At 38.5% G+C, this 21,509-nt stretch overlaps 3 protein-coding genes across 4 annotated transcripts; 1 reads left to right on the forward strand and 2 right to left on the reverse strand.

Annotated features, from left to right (window-relative positions):
• Window positions 1-2: 2 nt before the first annotated feature.
• On the reverse strand, window positions 3-7,320 carry LOC130221963 (zinc finger protein 501-like). 2 transcript variants are annotated; one of them, XM_056454567.1, is made up of 4 exons: window positions 6,602-6,661; window positions 5,740-5,907; window positions 5,344-5,659; window positions 3-2,418 (listed from the first exon to the last, which is right to left on the reverse strand). In XM_056454567.1, exons 2-4 carry the CDS (start codon window positions 5,905-5,907, stop codon window positions 1,415-1,417), a joined length of 1,488 nt encoding a protein of 495 aa, XP_056310542.1. In that variant the 5' UTR covers window positions 6,602-6,661; the 3' UTR covers window positions 3-1,414. The 2 variants fall into 2 exon arrangements, with proteins under 2 accessions (XP_056310542.1, XP_056310535.1); XM_056454560.1 differs by lacking the exon at window positions 6,602-6,661 and adding an exon at window positions 6,715-7,320 and having other exon boundaries at window positions 4-2,418.
• A 247-nt stretch (window positions 7,321-7,567) lies between these two features.
• On the reverse strand, window positions 7,568-12,133 carry LOC130221953 (zinc finger protein 501-like). Its single transcript, XM_056454548.1, has 4 exons — window positions 12,083-12,133; window positions 11,361-11,528; window positions 10,935-11,280; window positions 7,568-8,833 (listed from the first exon to the last, which is right to left on the reverse strand). Exons 1-4 carry the CDS (start codon window positions 12,101-12,103, stop codon window positions 7,830-7,832), a joined length of 1,539 nt encoding a protein of 512 aa, XP_056310523.1. The 5' UTR covers window positions 12,104-12,133; the 3' UTR covers window positions 7,568-7,829.
• A 436-nt stretch (window positions 12,134-12,569) lies between these two features.
• On the forward strand, window positions 12,570-21,090 carry LOC130221985 (zinc finger protein 501). Its single transcript, XM_056454587.1, has 4 exons — window positions 12,570-12,617; window positions 12,972-13,139; window positions 15,505-15,841; window positions 18,793-21,090. Exons 2-4 carry the CDS (start codon window positions 12,972-12,974, stop codon window positions 19,794-19,796), a joined length of 1,509 nt encoding a protein of 502 aa, XP_056310562.1. The 5' UTR covers window positions 12,570-12,617; the 3' UTR covers window positions 19,797-21,090.
• Window positions 21,091-21,509: the final 419 nt, after the last annotated feature.

The raw sequence follows: 21,509 nt of genomic DNA on the forward strand, positions 1-21,509 counted from the left end.
TATATATATATATATATATATATATAGTGATTGTGGTTTTCGAAAGTATTACAGTGCTTTGTAAACATTTATTATTACCATTTGATGAGCCTCCCAGTACAGTTTGATAAAGCGCTTGGACCCGGAAGTCGCTTTGCGTGACGTCACACTTAACAAGTGGATAGTATTGTAGAAACAGTAGAAGTACCCAGATGACAAATTACTATCAGCAAGATTCTGTAGTATGCATCCAGTGGAGGCTGTGCTATTCAATAATGCAATGCTAGATAATTCATGAACAGGACTGAAGCGAACTGACGTGGGTAGGTCATGTGATAATGAGAAATGGCGGATGTAGAACCACCAAGTTCCATTCATACTACTTGCATTCATACTATAAACAGGGTATATGCAGGAATCCTAAAGGTACTTTCAATACATTTTTAAGACTTTTTAAAGAGCTTCTCAGAATATTTTAATCGCCACTTCAAGTTCTAATTAGTATTAAACCTTTAACTTAATAAACAGTTAATAAACAGTTGTAGTTAAATCAATGCAGCACAACCATGCAGCAGAACTCAGATAAGCTCGGAAAATACAAAGCTTGAAAGAATTACGCGGTTGTTTTCAGTGACAGGTTTCATCCACTGTTTTATGCAATTTTATATTTTCTCATTTTGCCGTCTGTTTCGCTCTATGGTTTCGCTACATGTGGAGAGCATCACATCACTTTCTCGCGTTTGTCGCAAATTACGTGACAGTATCTGGACGGAGGAACTTGGCCAGACACGCACCAGCCCAAACCAATTACGTGGATCGCGCACGCCATTTTTAATATTAGGAGGAAAATAAATATATTCATGCTTTTTTGGAGCCAAACAACGCTTGAACAAAATTTAGGACCTTGTAAAAACACGATTAAGACTTTTTAATACCTTATAACGGCCTTAATTTTCTTATAATTGATTTATCAACTATTATTACTTTTAAAGACCCCGCGGACACCCTGATATAGAACGAACTCTTCGAACAGTCGTGTAGTAAATGTGAATTTACACATACTCGAGTCGTAGATGATTTCGAATGCAGCTATATACTCGTTTAATTTATGACACTCAGTTTTTATTTATACATTTTTATTTTTAAAGCTGTATTTGAATATGGTAATATAATATCGCAAAGAACACGTTTCTCTATTCCAGTGTGCTACTTTTTCATTGTTTTTCCTATGTAGACATGCAGTTAATGGACAGGGCTGTTATGCTCATGTGTTTTGCAGCACCTCTCACATGAGACCATACTAATGAAGTCAATAGCTAACAGTGCACAATTTTAACTTCTTTTCAAAATATCAAAATTATGCAGAGCAGTGGAGAGTGAGGACTAGGATTGAGAAACGCTGCCAGAAACACTCAATTCTACATCATACACTAATCTACGCATCCACTCGTTCTCCTCCATGTTTCTTCTGGTGGCTCAGAAAACTTCCTAAATACGCAAACCTCTCTTCGCAGATGGAGCAGCGGTACGGTTTCTCTCCGGTGTGAACCCTCTCGTGGGTCTTCAGCACATCAGATCGAGCAAACGTCTTGTCGCAGTGTGAACATTTATAGGGTCTTTCTCCAGTGTGAGTCCTCATGTGGTTTATAAAGATGATTTGCTTATTGAAACTCCGCCCACAGATGTTGCACAGGTACGGTTTTTCTCCAGTGTGGATTCTCTGGTGAGCAATTAAATGTGTCGTGGTAATAAAACTCATCCCGCATTCGGCACACAGGTACGGTTTCTCTCCAGTGTGAGTCCTCTCATGGACATTCAGATTTGATTTCTGCCGGAATCGTTTGTCGCAGTATTTGCACTGATGAGGTTTTTCCTCAGAGTGGAATTTTAGATGTGAGTTTAGAGAGTTGGTTGTTTTGAAGGTTTTTCCGCACTCGCTGCACTGGTACGGCCTCTCATTGGTGTGAATGCGGATGTGGTTCTTCATGTAGGATTTGTAGTTAAAACTCTTCTTGCAGTGAGGGCATTTATACGGGCGTTCACCTGTGTGGATTCTCTTATGAACCTCCAGGTTGCCTTTGGTGCTGAATGATTTGCTGCATTCGCCGCACTGGACACGCAGTTCACCGCTGTGTGTCTTTATATGAGCTTTTAGGTGAGAAGAAAATAAAAAGTCCTTCCCGCACTGTTCACAGTGAAACTCCTTTTCTGCCAGATGCTCTTGTACATGAAGTTTTTTCTCCTGTAATGTAGGAAAAGTCTTACGACATTTCCAGCAGGTGAAGACTTCCGGTTCTGAGTGTTTTTTTTCGTGAATCAATAAATAACTTTGACAGGCGAATGTTTTTCCACAGGAGGTGCAGGAGAAACTCTTCTTGGCCTTCAGCTCATCTTTTGAAGTTAAAGGCGCTTCTTCATCAGACGATGCAATGTTGTCATCTGAAAGAAGCAGAACTTCAATAAAATATCTGACGATACATTTAATAGTAACAGGGTTTATACAGAACTTCTTAAGTTGAATTTAATACCTTCTACCTTTTTTAATACCTTCAAAAAAATGTTTTAACACCAGCACGACTTAGAGCTGCAACTGTAGTGGCGTAAATGAAATATCTTTCCAAATGGAATAACATATTGCAGATAGCATATACATCTAAGTAAAGCAGAGGGATTAATTAAGATGGCACAATGGGCCTTTGTCCATAGTTTTTAATCAATGTCATATATGTCATAGCAAAGCACGATTACAAACCATTCTTGGCCTGTAATTCTCAGCACGGTTAGACAACCGTCCTGAACTGTGCCGATAGATTCTGTGTGACTGTGTTGACATCGCGGGCGGCTCTTTTGCCAAGCTACCACCAGTGTTGTCATATATACTAAACTTTTTCCAGCCCAAAAGCTGTCCAAAATCCACTCAGACCCACAAAAAACATCCAAAATAATAGACGAATATTTTATTTATTTTTTATTTAAATTAACCTAGTTACTTTAACTGTCATAACTGTTAACCATACAGCAACCAACACCAGCAGTCACACAACCACAAAATAACCGGATCACATTGAAACACTGCCCCCCTCTCACCCACACACTGTACTACCTATTAGAGTATGTTTTACTTTCGAAACGAGGTATAAATTCAGCCTATTTGGCTTTTTAAATTCTTTTGAACATAATTAGGTGCTGCATGTCAATCAGACAATGCTTCAATGTTTGTTCTTGCTGTTAATTATGAGAAAAAAGATCAATAAAAGTGTCATAATAGATTGCTGTGAGTTTAAGTGCAGGCGCTGCGTTATGCATGTGCAAGCGAGGCTATATTAATCATCTTCTTGCAGACGTGGCAATAAGCCTCGCGGCTGTTGCCAACAACAGGCCTAAGCCAGTCTTTAAATCTTGAGTCCTCCAGCCAGAGGTCCGAAAACTTGCATTTCCCATGTTTTAATTTAATTGATGAACGAAAGCGAGCTCGCCCAAATGCCAGCCGTGTACCCAGCTTGTTTCAGCGTGCGCGAACGAACACCACCTCACATAATATCACTCAGCTCCTAATCTCAACATATAAATAAATCCACACAAATTTTAGAATAAGGGCCTGCACAAATTGAATATTTATCTAAAAAAATTGGGCTCGTCGGCGCAACAGCCTAGTGGTTAGCGCGTTGACATATGGTGCAGTAGCACTTCATGGCGTCCCATTTTCAAAGGACACTTACCATCCCTAACCCCTCTTTCTCTCTTCCACTTCGCTTCCTGTCTGAAATACCGTCCTATCCACTTAATGAAGGCAAAAAGGCCAAAAATAAATCTTCAAAAAAAAAAATTGGCTCGAAAATTTAATACCTCGTCAGATGACGTTTATTACTTTTTATTGTCCTTAATTTTGGCTAATTTCATTTACTACCTTTTTAACCCAGCGGACACCCTGAATAACTGAATGTTTTAATATTAGATCGACTTTAAGGACTGATTGCAGCAAGTTTTCCATTACATTTTAAAATTTCACAGACCTGCTATCAAAACCTGGGGCCTGTACCATGAAACTGGATTATCTGGCCAGCTAGCTGAGTTTCAGTTTAGTTTTCATCAATTCTGGGTTTTAGCTACTATGAAGGTAACTCAGCTTTAATCAGTCTTTGAAACTTACACGGCACAGCTAACCTGCTGTGGAGTAGGAAATGTTCTTTTAAGTTCACGTCATATTCTGGCTACGTTCATGTAAATTTGTGGTTATGTTCATGTTATTTTCTAGTTATGTTCTGGTCATGTTCTTGTTATGTTCAGATTATATTTATATTATTTTCTGGTGATGTTCAGGCTATGTTTATGTTATGTTCAGGATATTTTCTGGTTACTTTTTGGCTTTGTTCTGGCTATGTTCACGTAATTGTCTAGTTGTGTTTGTGTTATTTTCTGATTATGGTCACACTGCTTTCTGGTGATGTTCAGGTTATGCTCAGATTATATTCTGCTGATATTGTTTACATTATTTTTTTGCTTATTTTTGAATTTCTGGTTACATTCTGGCTATGCTCAGGTTATGTTCCCGTCATTATCTGGCTATGCTCAGGTTATGTTCTAGTTATATTTACGTCACTATCTGGCTATGCTCAGGTTATGTTCTAGTTACATTCCCGTCATTATCTGGCTATGCTCAGGTTATGTTCTAGTTATGTTTCCATCATTATCTGGCTATGCTCAGGTTATGTTCTAGTTATGTTTCCATCATTATCTGGTCATGCTAAGGTTATGTTCTAGTTATGTTCCCCTCATTATCTGGCTATGCTCAGGTTATGTTCTAGTTATGTTCCCGTCATTATCTGGCTATGCTCAGGTTATGTTCTAGTTATATTCACGTCATTATCTGGCTATGCTCAGGTTATGTTCTAGTTATATTCACGTCATTATCTAGCTATGCTCAGGTTATGTTCTAGTTATATTCACGTCACAATCTGGCTATGCTCAGGTTATGTTCTAGTTATGTTTCCGTCATTATCTGGCTATGCTCAGGTTATGTTCTAGCAATGATCACGTCACAATCTGGCTATGCTCAGGATATGTTCTAGTTATGATCAAATCACTATCCGGCTATGTTCAGGTTATGTTCTAGTTATGTTCCCGTCATTATCTGGCTATGTTCAGGTTATGTTCTAGTTTAGAAATCGAAGACCGAGACCAACAAAGCCTGATTGCACTGGTGTGGTTTTGACAACTCAATACTAGCCCTGTAATCCGAAGTTTGTTAAACCACCATCATGGAACAACAAAGAGTAAGGACCAAAAAGAAAACCTGATTTTACGGAGTCTCTGCTGACATTTACAAATCATGGAAAACCACAAGAGGTCATAAAAGAAACAAACCTGCAGGAATAAAATCATCATCATCATCATCATTTTTCTCATCTTCATCATCATCTTTTGCATTTTCGTTATTATCACCATCCTCCTCTCTCTGATCTTCCTCTTCTTCTGTGGTATTTTCTGTGCTCTGGATCAGGTTCCTGCAGTCCTCCAGTCTGACGGAGCACATCTTCAGGGTGGTCAGCTGTTCTCCAGCGTTTGGCTCAGAGCTCTGATGATCCTGAGCGTCAGTATAACAGAGTAAAGTCAGGCTGAGCTCTGAGTTCTGCGTGTCTCTGGATCTCTGAGCTCTGACGCCGCACAGCAAATCCTGACGCTGAAAAACACAAGAAACATCAGCTGCGTCTGACAGAGAGCTCATCAATCCACCTTCAGGACATGAAGATCTGCTCAAACCTCTGGCTGGAGTTTCTCTCCTCTTTCTGTCAGCTTGGCCTCCAGCGACGCCACCTCTTTCTTCAGCTGACAGATTTGACTAATGAAATCCTCAATATCCAGCATGGACAGATCAGTTCCTACTGATTTACAGCAGCTCACGTCCATCTGCACTTCCATGCTCAACATCTGGACACAAACAGCACATCATCAGCAAACACACGCTTTCATAATCGAACCTTCAAACTCAGAATGAGAGAAAAACTACACAGAAAGCAAGTAAATTACTCACATTTATAAAATATATTATATAAATTGTCAGTGCCCACATGGAAAATACTCTGGTAATGTATACTTTTTGAATCATACTATAGTAAATGATGTCAATTAATCTGTTGTGGTAGAATTCTATAGTTTCTCATGTAACACAACTACAGTAGTATGAACAAACGACCCATTACTGTAGTTTTTTACAACTATGGGTATATTACACAACAGTAGACCATTGTTTACTGTAGTTAAAAACAAAGTAAGCTACAATATATTACATCAGATCACTATAGTTAATACAGCTTCCTGAAGCGTTTACTAACAAACAGTAGTAAAAATTATAATATATACACAGTACAATATGGCTCAAATACACTGTATTATTTCCAATAAATTATTATAGTGTTTATTTATTGGATTGTCATAAATGTCTTTTAGTTTTGATGCAGTGCCTGATTTTAACAGGAAATATAAAGTGTAACATATATATTATCAATAACGTGCCGATTTTCAGAGTGCTACTGAAATCGGACATTTCTAAAGCAGTTTTACAACAAATAACATTGCTCAAAACTGTTAGTGCAGTAAAACAGCGACTGTGTTGTTAGCCTACTTGCTTTTCCCGTTAGTGAACCACCCATTTTGTTATGAATAAAATAAACATCGTGCTTAAATCATAGTAAAACAACGGACAACTTCATATAGCAGAACACAAATCACACTCACAATCGCTTCCATCGAGGGCTCCAGTGTTTATTCCTTCAGTGGTTTGGCGGTCCGATAGGAAAAAAAATCACCCTAGCGCCCCCTACAGTACCGCTTAGCTAAAAAAAATTTCGACAAATGTCAGCTTGTTCACCCAAATGACACGACTAACCCTTAATGATATTAACACGATCGAAAAAGGTCGATGAAATTATGACAGAACAAAACCCCAAAGCTAACCCCGCCCCTCCCAATTACTTGGCACATAACGGCTAAATTCAGTTCAGTTTGAATTGATACAAAATTCAAATGTTTACCCGCCATTTTCTCTGAGTCAGTTATTTTTCTCCAGAGCTGAAAATCTCCACTTAAGCAGCGACACATACACAAAACCCCAGCTTATGGAGTGAATAAATGACATTCTCAAATTCACAATATATCTTAAGGCTGGAAGTAGCCCATATTTCTATAACTTTCAAATGTGGGAGAAAATAATTAAATGAAAAGACTGTTTATAATGCATGTCCTCTAACTGTTTACAAGAATTACACATTAGCTCAACAAAGGCTGTGTCCGAAATCGCATATGAACATACTATAAAGTTTGTTAAAAACAGTCTGCAAGCCAAGTTGTATGTCTGAAATTATATTATAAAAAGAGTACCCAGATTACCAACTACTACCAACAAGATTTTGTCGTATACATCCAATGGAGGCTATGCTATCCTACAATGCAACACTAGAGAATTCATGAACGGGGGTGAAGCGACGCCATTGACGCTGGTAGCTCATGTGATAATAATAAAAAAAAATGTTAGATGTAGAATATCCAAGTTCCATTCATACTACACACATTCATACTATATAAAACACACTTTTATAATGGTTGTGTAGTAAATTTGTATTTACATGTACATACTAGAGTAGTAGATGATTATAAACGCAGTCATATACTCGTTTATGACACTTATGACAATATAATCTTACAAAGAACACATATGGAAGTCAATAGCTAACAGTGCACATTTTTAACTTCTTTCCAAAATATCAAAATATGCAGAGCAGTGGAGAGCGAGGACTAGGATTGAGAAACGCTGCCAGAAACACTCAGTCGTCAATTCTACATCATACGCTGATCTACGCATCCACTCGTTCTCCTCCATGTTTCTTCTGGTGGCTCAGAAAACTTCCTAAATACGCAAACCTCTCTTCGCAGATGGAGCAGCGGTACGGTTTCTCTCCGGTGTGAACCCTCTCGTGGGTCTTCAGCACATCAGATCGTGCAAACGTCTTGTCGCAGTGTGAACATTTATAGGGTCTTTCTCCAGTGTGAGTCCTCATGTGGTTTATCAAGATGCCTGGTTTATTGAAACTCCGCCCACAGATGTTGCACAGGTACGGTTTTTCTCCAGTGTGGATTCTCTGGTGATAAACCATTTGAGCCTGAGAATAAAACCTCATCCCGCATTCGGCACACAGGTACGGTTTCTCTCCACTGTGAGTCTTCTCATGAGAAGTCAAAGCTGATTTCTGCCGGAATCGTCTGTCGCAGTATTTGCACTGATGAGGTTTTTCCTCAGAGTGTATTTTTAGATGTGACCTTAGACTGGTCATGTTTCCAAAGGTTTTTCCGCACTCGCTGCACTGGTACGGCCTTTCATTGGTGTGAATGCGGATGTGGTTCTTCATGTGGGGTTTGTGGTTAAAGCTCATCTCGCAGTGAGGGCATTTATACGGCCGCTCGCCCGTGTGGATTCTCTTATGAGCCTCCAGGTTCCCTTTGGTGCTGAATGATTTGCTGCATTCGCCGCACTGGACACGCAGTTCACCGCTGTGTGTCTTCATGTGAGCTTTTAGTTGATTAGAAAATAAAAAGTCCTTCCCGCACTGTTCACAGTGAAACTCCTTTTCTGCCAGATGCTCTTGTACATGAAGTTTTTTCTCCTGTAATGTAGGAAAAGTCTTAAAACATCTCCAGCAGATGAAGACCTCCGGTTCTGAGTGTTTTTTTTTGTGAATCAATAAATAACTTTGACAGGCGAATGTTTTTCCACAGGAGGTGCAGGAGAAACTCTTCTTGGCCTTCAGCTCATCTTTTGAAGTTAAAGGCGCTTCTTCATCAGACGATCCAATGTTGTCATCTGAAAGAAGCAGAACTTCAATAAAATAACTGACGATACATTGAATAGTTACAGAATGTTTCAATATTAGGCCGACTTCAAGTACTGATGGCAGCAAGTTAGCCATTATATTTTAAAATTGATGCTATTACAGGGCTCGACAATAAGGACTACCCGATGGCCCGGGGTCAGCGTGCGAGATCGGGCCAGTGCTGCCTTGTCACAAAGGTTTGGCTGCGATTGTCTGTCAATTGCGTGCAAATACAATATTAGGGTGCTTTCACACATAGACGTTTGTTTCAGAATCTGTCTTGTTTCCCCTGTTAGCGCGGTACGTTTGGCATATGTGAATTCAGCAATCACGCTAACATCCGTGCCAAATCAATCGGTCCAAGATTGCCTGAATGAGATGGTCTCTACTCAATTGAGTGGATCGATTGTAGTGAGAAAACAAAACAATGCAACAAACTAACGACCCAGGCTATATCACAGTGTATTATGATTGTGTAATAACCGTATGTTCGGCTACACGAAGAGAGAATGATGAGTAGGGCGAGATGTCATTCCCACCGGTAAATGTGAGCTCCATGTCTAATACGAAAGTGAAAGCATGCTGAACTATTACCGAGAGCTGTTTATCCATTAGGAAAATTGACCGAAGTTACCATCTAATCAGTTGTTCATATTTTAATCTTATAATATGTTGTATTTGGCCTGTTGTTTTGTTCATTTCTGCACTGACAGCTCAAATGAAGATCAACATTGATGTGCTTCATGATCTGATGCAGTCTCAGTTCATATGCTATGTCTCTCTATAATTTAAGCCTATAATGCAGAATTCTAGCCAATGTTTTTTAATAGATTGATTAATTCAATAGATAGATTTTTACAAAAACCTGACAACTGAAATGAGGCTCTGTATGAGAAAGTCTGACCTCTCTGATTTATATTTGGTGACGATGTCTGTGGGTGTTAAAGTGCACATTTTGGCTTATAAAATATTCTATACACAACTGGTCAAAAGTTTGGGGTCAGTATGATTGTTAAAGATGTTAAAATAAGCTTCTCCTGCTCTCCAAGGCTGCATTTATTTCATCATAAATACAGCAAATTGTGAAATGTTGCACTATAAAAAACTGTTTAAAAGTAGTTTATAATTTAATTTAATCATTTATTCCAGTCATTTTAACAATAAATTTTCAGCTTCATTACTCCAGTCTTCAGAGTCACATGATCCTTCGGAAATCACTCATATTAATTATTATTGTTGTTATTATTATTATTAATATTATTGTTATTAATGGTAATAGTAATAAAAGCAATAATGTCTGGAATAATAATTTTATTTGAAACTACATACAAGAAAGCAGTTATTTAAAGTTTTAACAAATATTTAACAATTAAATTTTTTTTTTACATTTAATAAATGTAGCCTTGATGAACTGAATAATTTTCCTTTAAAAAAACAAGAAAAAAATTAATAAAATTGACCCTGCAGACACCCTGGTATACTGTTAGACTCCTAAACACAACAATGGCGGCTGCTGGAGAATAACAGTTTCAAATAAAGCAAACAGCCTTCTCAAGCAAGAAGCGCAACCACGGCACACCATAAGGCTTTCTATTTGATGTGGACAGACACTGAATGGAACAATGTTTACAACTTTATCAGACGTGGCCTGATGCAGTTGTGCTTATTAAAAATGTCATTTAGATTATTTTTTGATTTTGTTTAAAGTATACTGAGAACTTCACTCTGCACAGCTAACCTGCTCTGGAGAAGATACTTTTCTGTTTAAGTTATGTTCAGGTTGTGTTGATGTTATCGTCTGGTGATGTCAAGTTTATTCTGAGGTTATGTTCTAGTTATGTTTAAGTCATCTTATGGCTATGTTTAGATTACGTTCTGGTGATGTTCTGAGATCACAAACCAAGACCAACAAAGCCTGACTGCACTGGTGTGGTTTTGACAACTCAAAACTAATTCTGTAATCCGGAGTTTGTTAAGCCACCATCATGGAACAGCAAAGAGTAAACACCAAAAATAAAACCTGATCTTACGGAGTCTCTGCTGACAATTAAAAATCATGAAAAACCACAAGAGGTCATAAAAGAAACAAACCTGCAGGAATAAAGTCATCATCATCATTTTTTCCATCTTCTGCATTATCATCATCCTCATCATCGTTTCCATCATCATCATGTTTTCCATCTTCGTCATTATCACCATCATCCTCCTCCTGCTCTCTCTGATCTTCTTCTGTAGTGTTTTCTGTGCTCTGGATCAGGTTCCTGCAGTCCTCCAGTCTGACGGAGCACATCTTCAGGGTGGTCTGCTCTTCTCCAGTGTTTGGCTCAGAGCTCTGATGATCCTGAGCGTCAGTATAACAGAGTAAAGTCAGGCTGAGCTCTGAGTCCTGCGTGTCTCTGGATCTCTGATCACTGACGCCGCACAGCGAATCCTGACGCTGAAACACACAAGAAACATCAGCTGCGTCTGACAGAGAGCTCATCAATCCACCTTCAGGACATGAAGATCTGCTCAAACCTCTGGCTGGAGTTTCTCTCCTCTTTCTCTCAGCTTGGCCTCCAGCGACGCCACCTCTTTCTTCAGCTGACAGATTTGACTAATGAAATCCTCAATATCCAGCATGGACAGATCAGTTCCTACTGATTTACAGCAGCTCACGTCCATCTGCACTTCCATGCTCAACATCTGGACACAAACACCACATCATCAGCAAACACACGCTTTCATAATCGAACCATCAAACTCAGAATGAGAGAAAAACTACACAGAAAGCAAGTAAATTACTGACATTTATAATATATATTACTTGTTATATGAATATAGTATATTAGGATATCATACTACAATACACCACAGTTTACCATAGTAAAAACTAAAGTATACTACAGTATTTATTAAAGTACAGTATGCTGGAGTATTCATTAACAGAGTTGTAAACACTATATAAACACAGCATCATACACTTTACTACAGTGTATTTCAAAAACACTATTATATTTATGATAAATTAGGTATAAAATAAGTGAAATAATGTATTACCATTAACGAGACAAGACAAAAAATAAGTTAGTCTCACTAAAAATAACATTTTTAAGAGCTGTAAAACAAATGCAACTGTTTGTATCGTTAGTAAAACTAACTGGTTTTGCTCCGAATAATACCATGGTAGCTAACGTTAAAATATTAATCATATTACAGTAGTTTATCGGTGTTATTAGCAATAAAACAGTGGTTATTACAGCAAAACACACGTTTACCATCGAGGGCTCCAGTGTTGATTCCTTCCGTGGTTTGGCGGTCTGGTAGACGAAAACCCTCACAGCACCCTCTACAGTATCTTTAAGCTATGGTCATAATATAGGAATGTTATTAATGTTATAAACAATTGTGACTAATAAAATTAGCATGCTGTAGCTGTTAAATAACTGAAATCATTCAGCGTAGTGATATGAAACGCGCTTAAAACCTGCCAGAACTAGCTGCGTTTAACGGTTTAACTGAAAATAACGGCTTTACCTCAGTCCTTCAATCAGCCCTGTAGTATTAGACAGCATAATTCACGTTAAAAATCAGTTAATCCTTCTGAAGCTACAAGCAAGATAAATGATAAACACCTAAGGATTTTATTCTCTAATTTTTTATGTTTTATTTTTTTAAATTAATAATGTGCTATGTCGCTCCAGCACAGACGGCGGCACAGTGGAGCTCCTCTCCCGACACTGAAACCACCACAGAGCGAGCGACACAGGAGCTTACAGTTTGAACACTCACCCGGTACGTGTTTTGAATGGTTTACAACATCTATTAAATTAAGATTAGCATCTGTTTGGATTTATTTGACGTGTCTGTTTATGATAGGGTTAATTTTGTTGGTTTGGATGGTCGCGAATGTGGCTGCTTCGTCACGCCGTATCGCTATATTTACCGAATGCTAAATAAGTTCAATAAAGCTAGCGTCAGAATAATAGTATTTTTAAATCAATCTGATCACATGTTAGCGTTATGCTATATATCAATTGCAGTCTGAAAATGTTAACGTGAAGATCTAAACGCCTAAACATCTTGTGTGCAACTGTTCGATCTGCTATAAAAGCGTGTGTTTGCTGATGATGTGGTGTTTGTGTCCAGATGTTGAGCATGGAAGTGCAGATGGACGTGAGCTGCTGTAAATCAGTAGGAACTGATCTGTCCATGCTGGATATTGAGGATTTCATTAGTCAAATCTGTCAGCTGAAGAAAGAGGTGGCGTCGCTGGAGGCCAAGCTGAGAGAAAGAGGAGAGAAACTCCAGCCAGAGGTTTGAGCAGATCTTCATGTCAGACTTTTAAATGTGTAGTTCACAAAGAAATTAACATTAAATGAAAGTTTTTTTTACATGTTAGTTTTAAGGATATTTGTAATCTAGTGTCTTTTAAAACATTGACAAAATAGAATAGAATAAAGCATAAGATTCTGACAGTAGGGCTGGGCAATTAATCAAAAAGTAATCGAAATCGACATTCAGAACCTATAATTGATCAAATTTTCCTGGTCAATTCTTTCAATTACTTTCCCTACAATGTGTGGAGTCACGTGACCCCACTTTGTAAAGGCTAATTTATATATATTATGATTTATACTTATATTATTCTGATATTATACTTCTGGCAAGTGCACATGTATGGCCTGGCGCAGCCTTCGCCTACCCACTCACCTCTCAAAGAATTTAACTACACGTCACAACGACACAAAGCAAAAGCTTTGTGATTGATAACTTTGGTATTGGTGATGAGAGTGGGCAGCACGGAGAGCTGTGTTTTAGGCAATGTGCGTTTTAATTTCAGTTGTTCAACGTTGATGTTCAATAAATAATCGTAGATAGTGTGTGTTGCCTTTAATTATTTTAAAGTCAAGTAATGCACCCTACATTCTGAAATCTCTCACTTGTAATATGTGAGCATATTTACTGTGCAAAACTTGTCAGTGAACTTGAGTTAATTGAAGTGTAATTGAGTTAAATGTGTAGCTGAGTGAACATAAACAGCATCTCTGAATGTGAGACGCTCAAAATTCTATGCAAAGGGAGACATTGGCTTTTACAGAGTTAGCTTAGCAAAGCCTACAGCGAACGAAGTTTGGTGACTACAAAAAATACATCCGGGCTAGTGAGATCACAGGGGTTTCCGGTTACGCTTATTCACCAATGTTACAGCAGAGAGAGCTAAATGGCGTCCAAAGCTGCTATTTTCACCGAGCTTCTTCTGTTTCTGTATTTGGGCTTCCAAAGGACACGACACAAAGATAGAAGTGCTTACAGTTTAATTTTAATTATGTTCCAGTGAACATGAAAAAAAATGTATAGCTCTTGCATTTGACAAAGACAGCTACCGGAATCTCTCCCAGTTCAGTGCTGGATTCAGTCAAAACTCCTGCAACCGATGAAGCTGTGGATTGTGAGCCACAACCTGCAAGTATTTTTATTTGTTAAAATTGATCAACTAAAGGCACAGTTTCTAGAGTTAACGGCATGTTGTAGCGAGGACGTAAACAAGGATGTAAACAACGGGAAATGCTGTTTGGCACTGCTAACAATTGAGCTACAAATTCACATTCATTCAATCTTCAGCAGCGCTGCAGTGTCTCTCTATGCGGACACTTTCCCTGCATTCTACAGCTCAAAAAACAACTCATAAAAGATAAAACGTTTACTATTACTGACACGTGCTTATTCCGAATATATGTTAAAGACACTTGTCAGATTTTATTTTAGAGAGCAGACATGAGGTTCAGCTGTGTGCGCTTCATTTTTCTGACCGATTCAGGCAGCCAACGCTGCTAACAGCTGCTCTGACTGGACTGTTTACACAGCGCAAAAGCTCGTGCTTGTAGGGGCGTGACATGGTGATGTGGAGCCAATCACAGCACATTATGTTAGCTGACCAATCAGAGCCTCCTGAGGGCAGTTCTTTCAGAGGAACTAGGAAATATGACAGTGGTTTTCATGTAAACTGAGTATCTGTATATAATCAAAGTAAGATATATGAAAAAATGACCTGATTTTCTACAGGTGAAGCATGAGCACACATTGCTTTGCATCTTATAAACACAACCAAGCCTTAAAAATGCACTGTGGCCCACCCCTTGACTTTTCCAAACCGCAGTATACCTTGAAAACGGTTATCGTCCCATGCCTATAGGAATGGCTGTATTTTATGTATGTTTCATTATCGATGAAGCCTTTATGACTGAAATATGGCGCGTTTTCCACCAAGACAACCCAGGGTGATGAAATATAATTGGGGAAACTGGCAGTGGGCTGGTTATAGAGGCCAAAACAAAGAAAGACATTCCAACACTGAACGCACATTTTCAAAGCAAGTTTTTCTGATAAACAAATGTTACCCGCCGGTCCTACACCACCCAGCTCCGAGCTGGGATCGAACCGGCGATTCTCTGCATGGTAGTCGGTTGCTCTAACAAGGAGGCTAAAGACCATGGCCTCTAGTGTTTGTTGCTAAAACACCTTTTCGAGTTCAGAGGAGTGAGGTTTGCCTCCACTGCACATCACCAGCTGGCCTGTTACACAAATACTTAGCAAATTTCTTAAATATCTGCAAACATATTATGGAATTTTAAGGAGTTAATCCACAGCCCGGGTGAACTGTTATGTTTTGCTTTCTCAGGCTTCCACCTGGAGTGTCAAAGATGATCATTCCAAACAGAAGTCCAGACGCGAGCAGCACTCAGAGCTCAGCCTCGGTTTGCTGTGTTTTACTGACTCTCAGCAGAGTGTGTGCGACAGTCACGACTCAGTGGATAAATCCGCTGCGGAGTCTGATGGTAACACTGGAGAAGAGCAGACGGCGGAGAAAACCTGCTCCACCAAAGAGCAGGACTGCAGGAGTTTAGAAGAGACGGCGGAAGAAAACCCTGCAGAGAAAGTGCAGAGCGACTATGATGAAGAGAGTGAGGAAGATGAGAAGGATGATCACTGTGATGATGATGACTTCATTCCTTCAGGTGTGTTTGCTTTTGTAAAAGGTTTTGCACAATCACAAATGGTGTTGAGGTGATGTTGCATTACATCAGGGGTGTCCAAACTCGGTCCTGGAGGGCCGGTGTCCGGCAGATTTTAGCTCCAACTTGCCTCAACACACCTGCACGGATGTTTCTAGAAAGCCTAGTAAGTGCTTGATTAGCTAGCCCAGGTGTGTCTGATTGGGGTTGGAACTAAACTTTGCAGGACACCGGCCCTCCAGGACCGAGCTTGGACATGCCTGCATTACATGGAATGTCAATTAATAGCAAAGTTAAACATTATTTATTGATTTCTTTGGTTTATTTATTGATTTCTTTGGTTTATTTATTGATTTCTTTGGTTTGTTTTTTACTTATTGATTATTTTTTCTTATTTATTTACTGACATTTATTCTCCTGTTTCCATATTTAACAATGAACGGCAAATATCAAATATGTTAAGATGCTATGTTAAGATGCTAAACTCAATTCAGGTTTATTTGTAAAGTGCTTTTAAAACCAATCTTTAAAAAAAGAGATTTTTTAAGAGCATTTCTTTCTCCAGCTGAACTTGATGTGCTCATGCAGAGTTATAGCAAATATGACCATATATTTAAAAAAGCAACACCACTGCATCAGTGAAACAGAGACGGTTAGCGTGGGAAAACATAGCTGCTTAAGTTAATGCTTGAGTTTACATTTAAAATATTTAAGTATAATAAAAAATAAGTAATGTAGTGTGTGACGTTTATAGACTTTTCACTTGAAAAATTGGGGAATTGGCTGTAATTTTGAAGTTAATTCAGATGTAATTGCATTAAAATAGGCTACTGCATAGTTTCTACAACGAATTAGACAATACAAGAATGCAGATAACCTGAACTCAATGTTCAGTGGAAATGTTTAATTTAAGCTTCCTACTTTTACACACGTTGATCAGTTTAAAATTGAGTTTTTAATAGATGTAAAAGTGCACTTGTGTGTGTCCGCCTTTAATATTGATCAAGTGAAAGAGGTTGATATGACATTTAGAATGTAAGCAGAATTAAAACATAGTTTTTAGAACGAGTAATAATCCCATTAATCTAGTTACAGTACATGCCCCTGTCAGAGGTCAGTGAATTTAAAGGGGTGGTCCAAACTTTAGTTAATGTGTAATGTAGCTGCACCGCAAACGATTTAGCTACAAATTCATATTTATCAGTCAAACTGCTGTGAACACACACACTTCACCGGTGCGTGCAGCCTTTCTCTATGTGTGTGCGCGACTTTGCATTGTTTCTCCTTAGGCAGTTTTTTCATGCGTTTTACATCTCAGATAATGAAGTGGCAAAAGATATGTGGATGATTCATATTACTTACACCTGCATATTCCGGATATATGTGAAAAAAAAATACAAGAGAGCTAACTAATGTTGCAGCAGAAATATAAATCAAGGCTCACACAGGTCTCATCCCACATCTTGTGCTTTATTCTTCTGTCTGCAGTGTCGAGATATATTACAGAAAATAACTTAATCTGAGCATCAGAGAAAAAGAAAGTCCAGCGCACATGTTGCACACATCTACTGTAAGTTTACACTTTCACGCACACACATAGACACACGCAATAGCGATGTCTCTTAAAGGAGCCGCACCCCATTTTCACTTGTTACAGACACTTGTCAGATTTAATTTTAGAGAGGGAGCATGAGGTATACAGACTGTTTAGGGCATGACGTGGAGCCGATCCGCGAATCACAGCACATTATGACAGATGACCAATCAGAGTCACTTGAGGGCGGGCCTTTCAGAAGAACTAGGAAATATGTCAGTGGTTTTCATGTTAGCTGAGTAGCTGTATATAATCAAAGTGAGATTTATGAAAAAATAACATGATTTCCTTCAAGTAAAACATGAACACATTGATTTGCATCTTATAAACACAGCCAAGCCTTAAAATTACATTCTGGACCACCCCTTTGAGCTAAATAATAATTTTTTGCAGTAATATCAAGGGTAAAACTTAACCATGGTATTGAATCTAATTGTAATTTTCCCAAAAAAGGACAAGCCATTCTCATAACTTTGTTCTTTGTGTGACTGAAATGTAGCCAATGAATGACTAAAGCAAGAAATACCGATTCGTCTTTAAAAAAGGGGAGAAGACCGACAGAAACTCAGAGTTTAGAGAATAAACCTGTTCCTGACCAGGTTAGGATCACAGAGTAAGTGACCACAGTAACTGACTCTGAGTTAAAGTTAGCTCTCTTTCAGAAACAGGCTTGACTTACCCTGCTTTCTCCAGTTTGACAAACCTGCCATTCTGAAACGGAAAACCCAGAGTTTCTCTCATTTCAGGGTTAACACTCTTGAGTGTTCACTTTATGAAATGGGGCCCAGAGCTGTTTACAGTGGTAAACAAAAGTAAACAGGATATCACTGCTGTTTATAAGCTTGTGTACTGCATTTGGATCATCATTAAACTGCAGTGCTTTCTTTGAGTTTTAACTGAGGTTTTAAATTGTAGTTTTGTAAAATGTTTTTACTTCAAGACAAAACGTAAAAAATGTGAATTTTTTGATGATGTAAATTTTGCAATGGTGAAAAAAAAAAAGCTAAATAATACTAAAAATAATAATAGAGTTGATGTTGTTATTGTTATTCAGCTCTGGACAAGAATTCGAATGTAGCTGCATTCATGTTTTTCTGTTTACAGATCGAACTACTATGTTTTTCTCTTATTTTTAATTCTTTTATAACACATTTTATCAGCTTTTATTTTATTTTTATTTTTACCATTTCTATTATTTGTTTTTATTTCTCTTATACTTGTTTCTTTTATTCCTGTTTATGTATAGCAGTTTGAATTGCCACTGTGTATGAAATGTGCTATATAAATAAACTTGCCTTGCCTTGCCTTGTTTAACTCCAGCGACACGCACATTAAAATGACATTTTTTGTATCCCTTCAGATGAAAACAAAGATTCATCTGATGAAGAAACCGCATCGACCTCAAAACAGAAGCCGAAGACCATTTTCTCCTGCAAACACTGCAGAAAAACATTCAGCAAGCTCGCAAATCTATTGAAACACGAGCAAAAGCACTCCGGGCAGAAGGTTTTCTTCTGCAAGAGATGCGACGTCAGCTTTCCCACCTTAAAAGAGCGCCAAGTTCACTCAAAAGTGCACATGGTGAAGAAGGAGTTTCACTGCGAGCTATGCGGGAAGGTTTCCTTCTCCTCCGGCAATCTGAAAACACACATGAAAACACACACCAAAGAAAAGCCGTTCCACTGCAGCGAATGCGACAAGCACTTCAGCACCAAACAGTCCATGATGGTCCACAAGAGAATCCACACCGGCGAAAGGCCGTATAAATGCCCTCACTGCGTCAAGACCTTCAGAGACGGCTCGCATTTTAAAACGCACATGCGATCGCACGCCAGCGAGCGGCCGTATCAGTGCAGCGAGTGCGGAAAAACCTTCAAGCAACCCATTTGTTTAATTTCACACCAGAAAATACATTCAGAAAAAATGCATCAGTGTCTACAATGCGACAAGCGTTTCCGGCAGATCGCGCACTTGAAGCGCCACGAGCGAATGCATTCGGGAGAAAAGCCGTATTTGTGTTTCCACTGCGGGAAGAGTTTTTCAGATCCGGCGCACTTCAGGGTCCACCAGAGAGTCCATACTGGAGAACGGCCGTACCAGTGCAGCGTCTGCGGGAAGAGGTTCCGCCAACACACCAATCTACTGAAGCACAAGAGGATTCACACTGGAGAAAGACCTTTTAAGTGTTCACACTGCGACAAGATGTTCGCACGATCGGACGTGCTGAAGATCCACGAAAGAGTTCATACCGGAGAGAAACCGTACCACTGCTCCATCTGCGGAGAGAGGTTTGCGTATTTAGGAGGATTCCAGACGCACCAGAATAAACATGTGAAAGAACAGCCGGCTCCAGAATCAACATAGAGTCAGTTCAGTGCATCGGTTGATCATGAAACTGTGCGTGTTTGACCCTTGTGTGCTGTCGGGGATGTTTTCATCCACTCTTGTTTGATTTTGAGTGATGATTTGGCCATGGCTTTCCTCGACAAATGGAAGGATTTTTGGTTACAAATCTCATTTGGACACATATTTTGGGAAAATGCTTTGAGAATTGGAAAATGTACTCTCAGTACACATATTGACTCCCCTTTGGTTATGTTGGGGGCTGTTTTTGCCCCATTGACTTCCAATAGTATGACACTTTTGACTACAAAAGTAATGACAGCAAATAATCATGTATTCTTCATGGTGGTTTCCTGTTGGGAAGAGAGACATTTTTACTGTTGCAGATCAACGACCAGCCAGAAACCCTTTTTTTTTTGCAACGGTTAATGGTGCCAACTGATAATCAACAGTAAAATGTACACATTTCACCTCCTCCTAACAGGGACAACAATCAAGAATGCATGATTATATGCTGGCATGGCTTTGCAATCAAAACATATGATAATGGAAGTCAATTGGGTAAAAACAGCCCACAACATAACCAAAGGGGAGTCAATCTGAACAATACACAAGGGTTAATGCCAGTAGAAGAGGCAGTAGTAACACTGAGCTTTCCTCAAAATAATGAGTGACAATGAAAATTCTGAATCATCGCAGACTCTTTCCAGCGTTCGGTGCATTGGTTGATCATGAAGCTGTGCATATTTAAAAGGATAGTTCACCTGAAAATTCTGTCATCGTTCACTCTCCCTGCTCTTCTTTCAAACCGGTTTAAGTTTCTGTTAAACACAAAGAAAGATGTTGTGATTTTTAAATGGTTTACCTCCAATAATACTGGATTGCGCATGCTTGCAATGAGGCAAAAGACGCATGTTTGCAAAGAAAAGCAGACCCCAAAGGACAACTATGACAACATAAAACAGGAAAAACTCATATGAAATGTATTAATTTGGAACATTTCATGTCTGTTTTACTTGTTTACTTCTGTAAGGAACTATTTAAAGGCATTTGAAGACTCGTATAAGGATTTCCAAACTACACTGAAATGTTTTAAACTGTACAGAGTAGCGAGATGCATTTTAATCTCACTCGAGTCAAAATCAGCAGCGGGAAATAATTATTTCATTGTGTTTTAGAAGTCGGTGGTGAAGTTTTTTTAATATTTCGTCTGTATTTACAGCTGAAAATGTTTCCAATACTGGCTTTGCTTCATTGGTGGTTATTACACCAGTGTGTTTGTATTTCCACCATAGATAAAGACAGTTTTGTTTGATTTCCTGCTGTTCTTTTATAATATATCATTTATAATCATTTGATTTATTTGTAAACCTTTTGTCACATCAATAGTTTTGATGACACGTCAGCTCTGATACCTCTTGCATTGATCACGAAATGTAAATAATAGTAATAATGGAGAAATAAGTGCATGTTTCCTGTATATAAAACCATCAGACGTGGAATAAATAAATACAATAGAAAAATTAAGAGAGAATTAAAATATTAAGTGGACTAATTTTTTTTTTGCTTTCTGACTGATAAAGGTTTATTAAGCCAAATTTATTTCTCATTTTAATTAATTCTACGCAACAATGACCTTTTAGTATATAGAGTTTTTTTGTTTAGTTTTTTAAAATACAAATTGAATACAAAAACAAATACAATTTTATATATATATATATATATATATATATA

This window comes from Danio aesculapii, chromosome 1 (assembly GCF_903798145.1).
Source record: "Danio aesculapii chromosome 1, fDanAes4.1, whole genome shotgun sequence".
NCBI classification, from domain to species: Eukaryota; Metazoa; Chordata; class Actinopteri; order Cypriniformes; family Danionidae; genus Danio; species Danio aesculapii.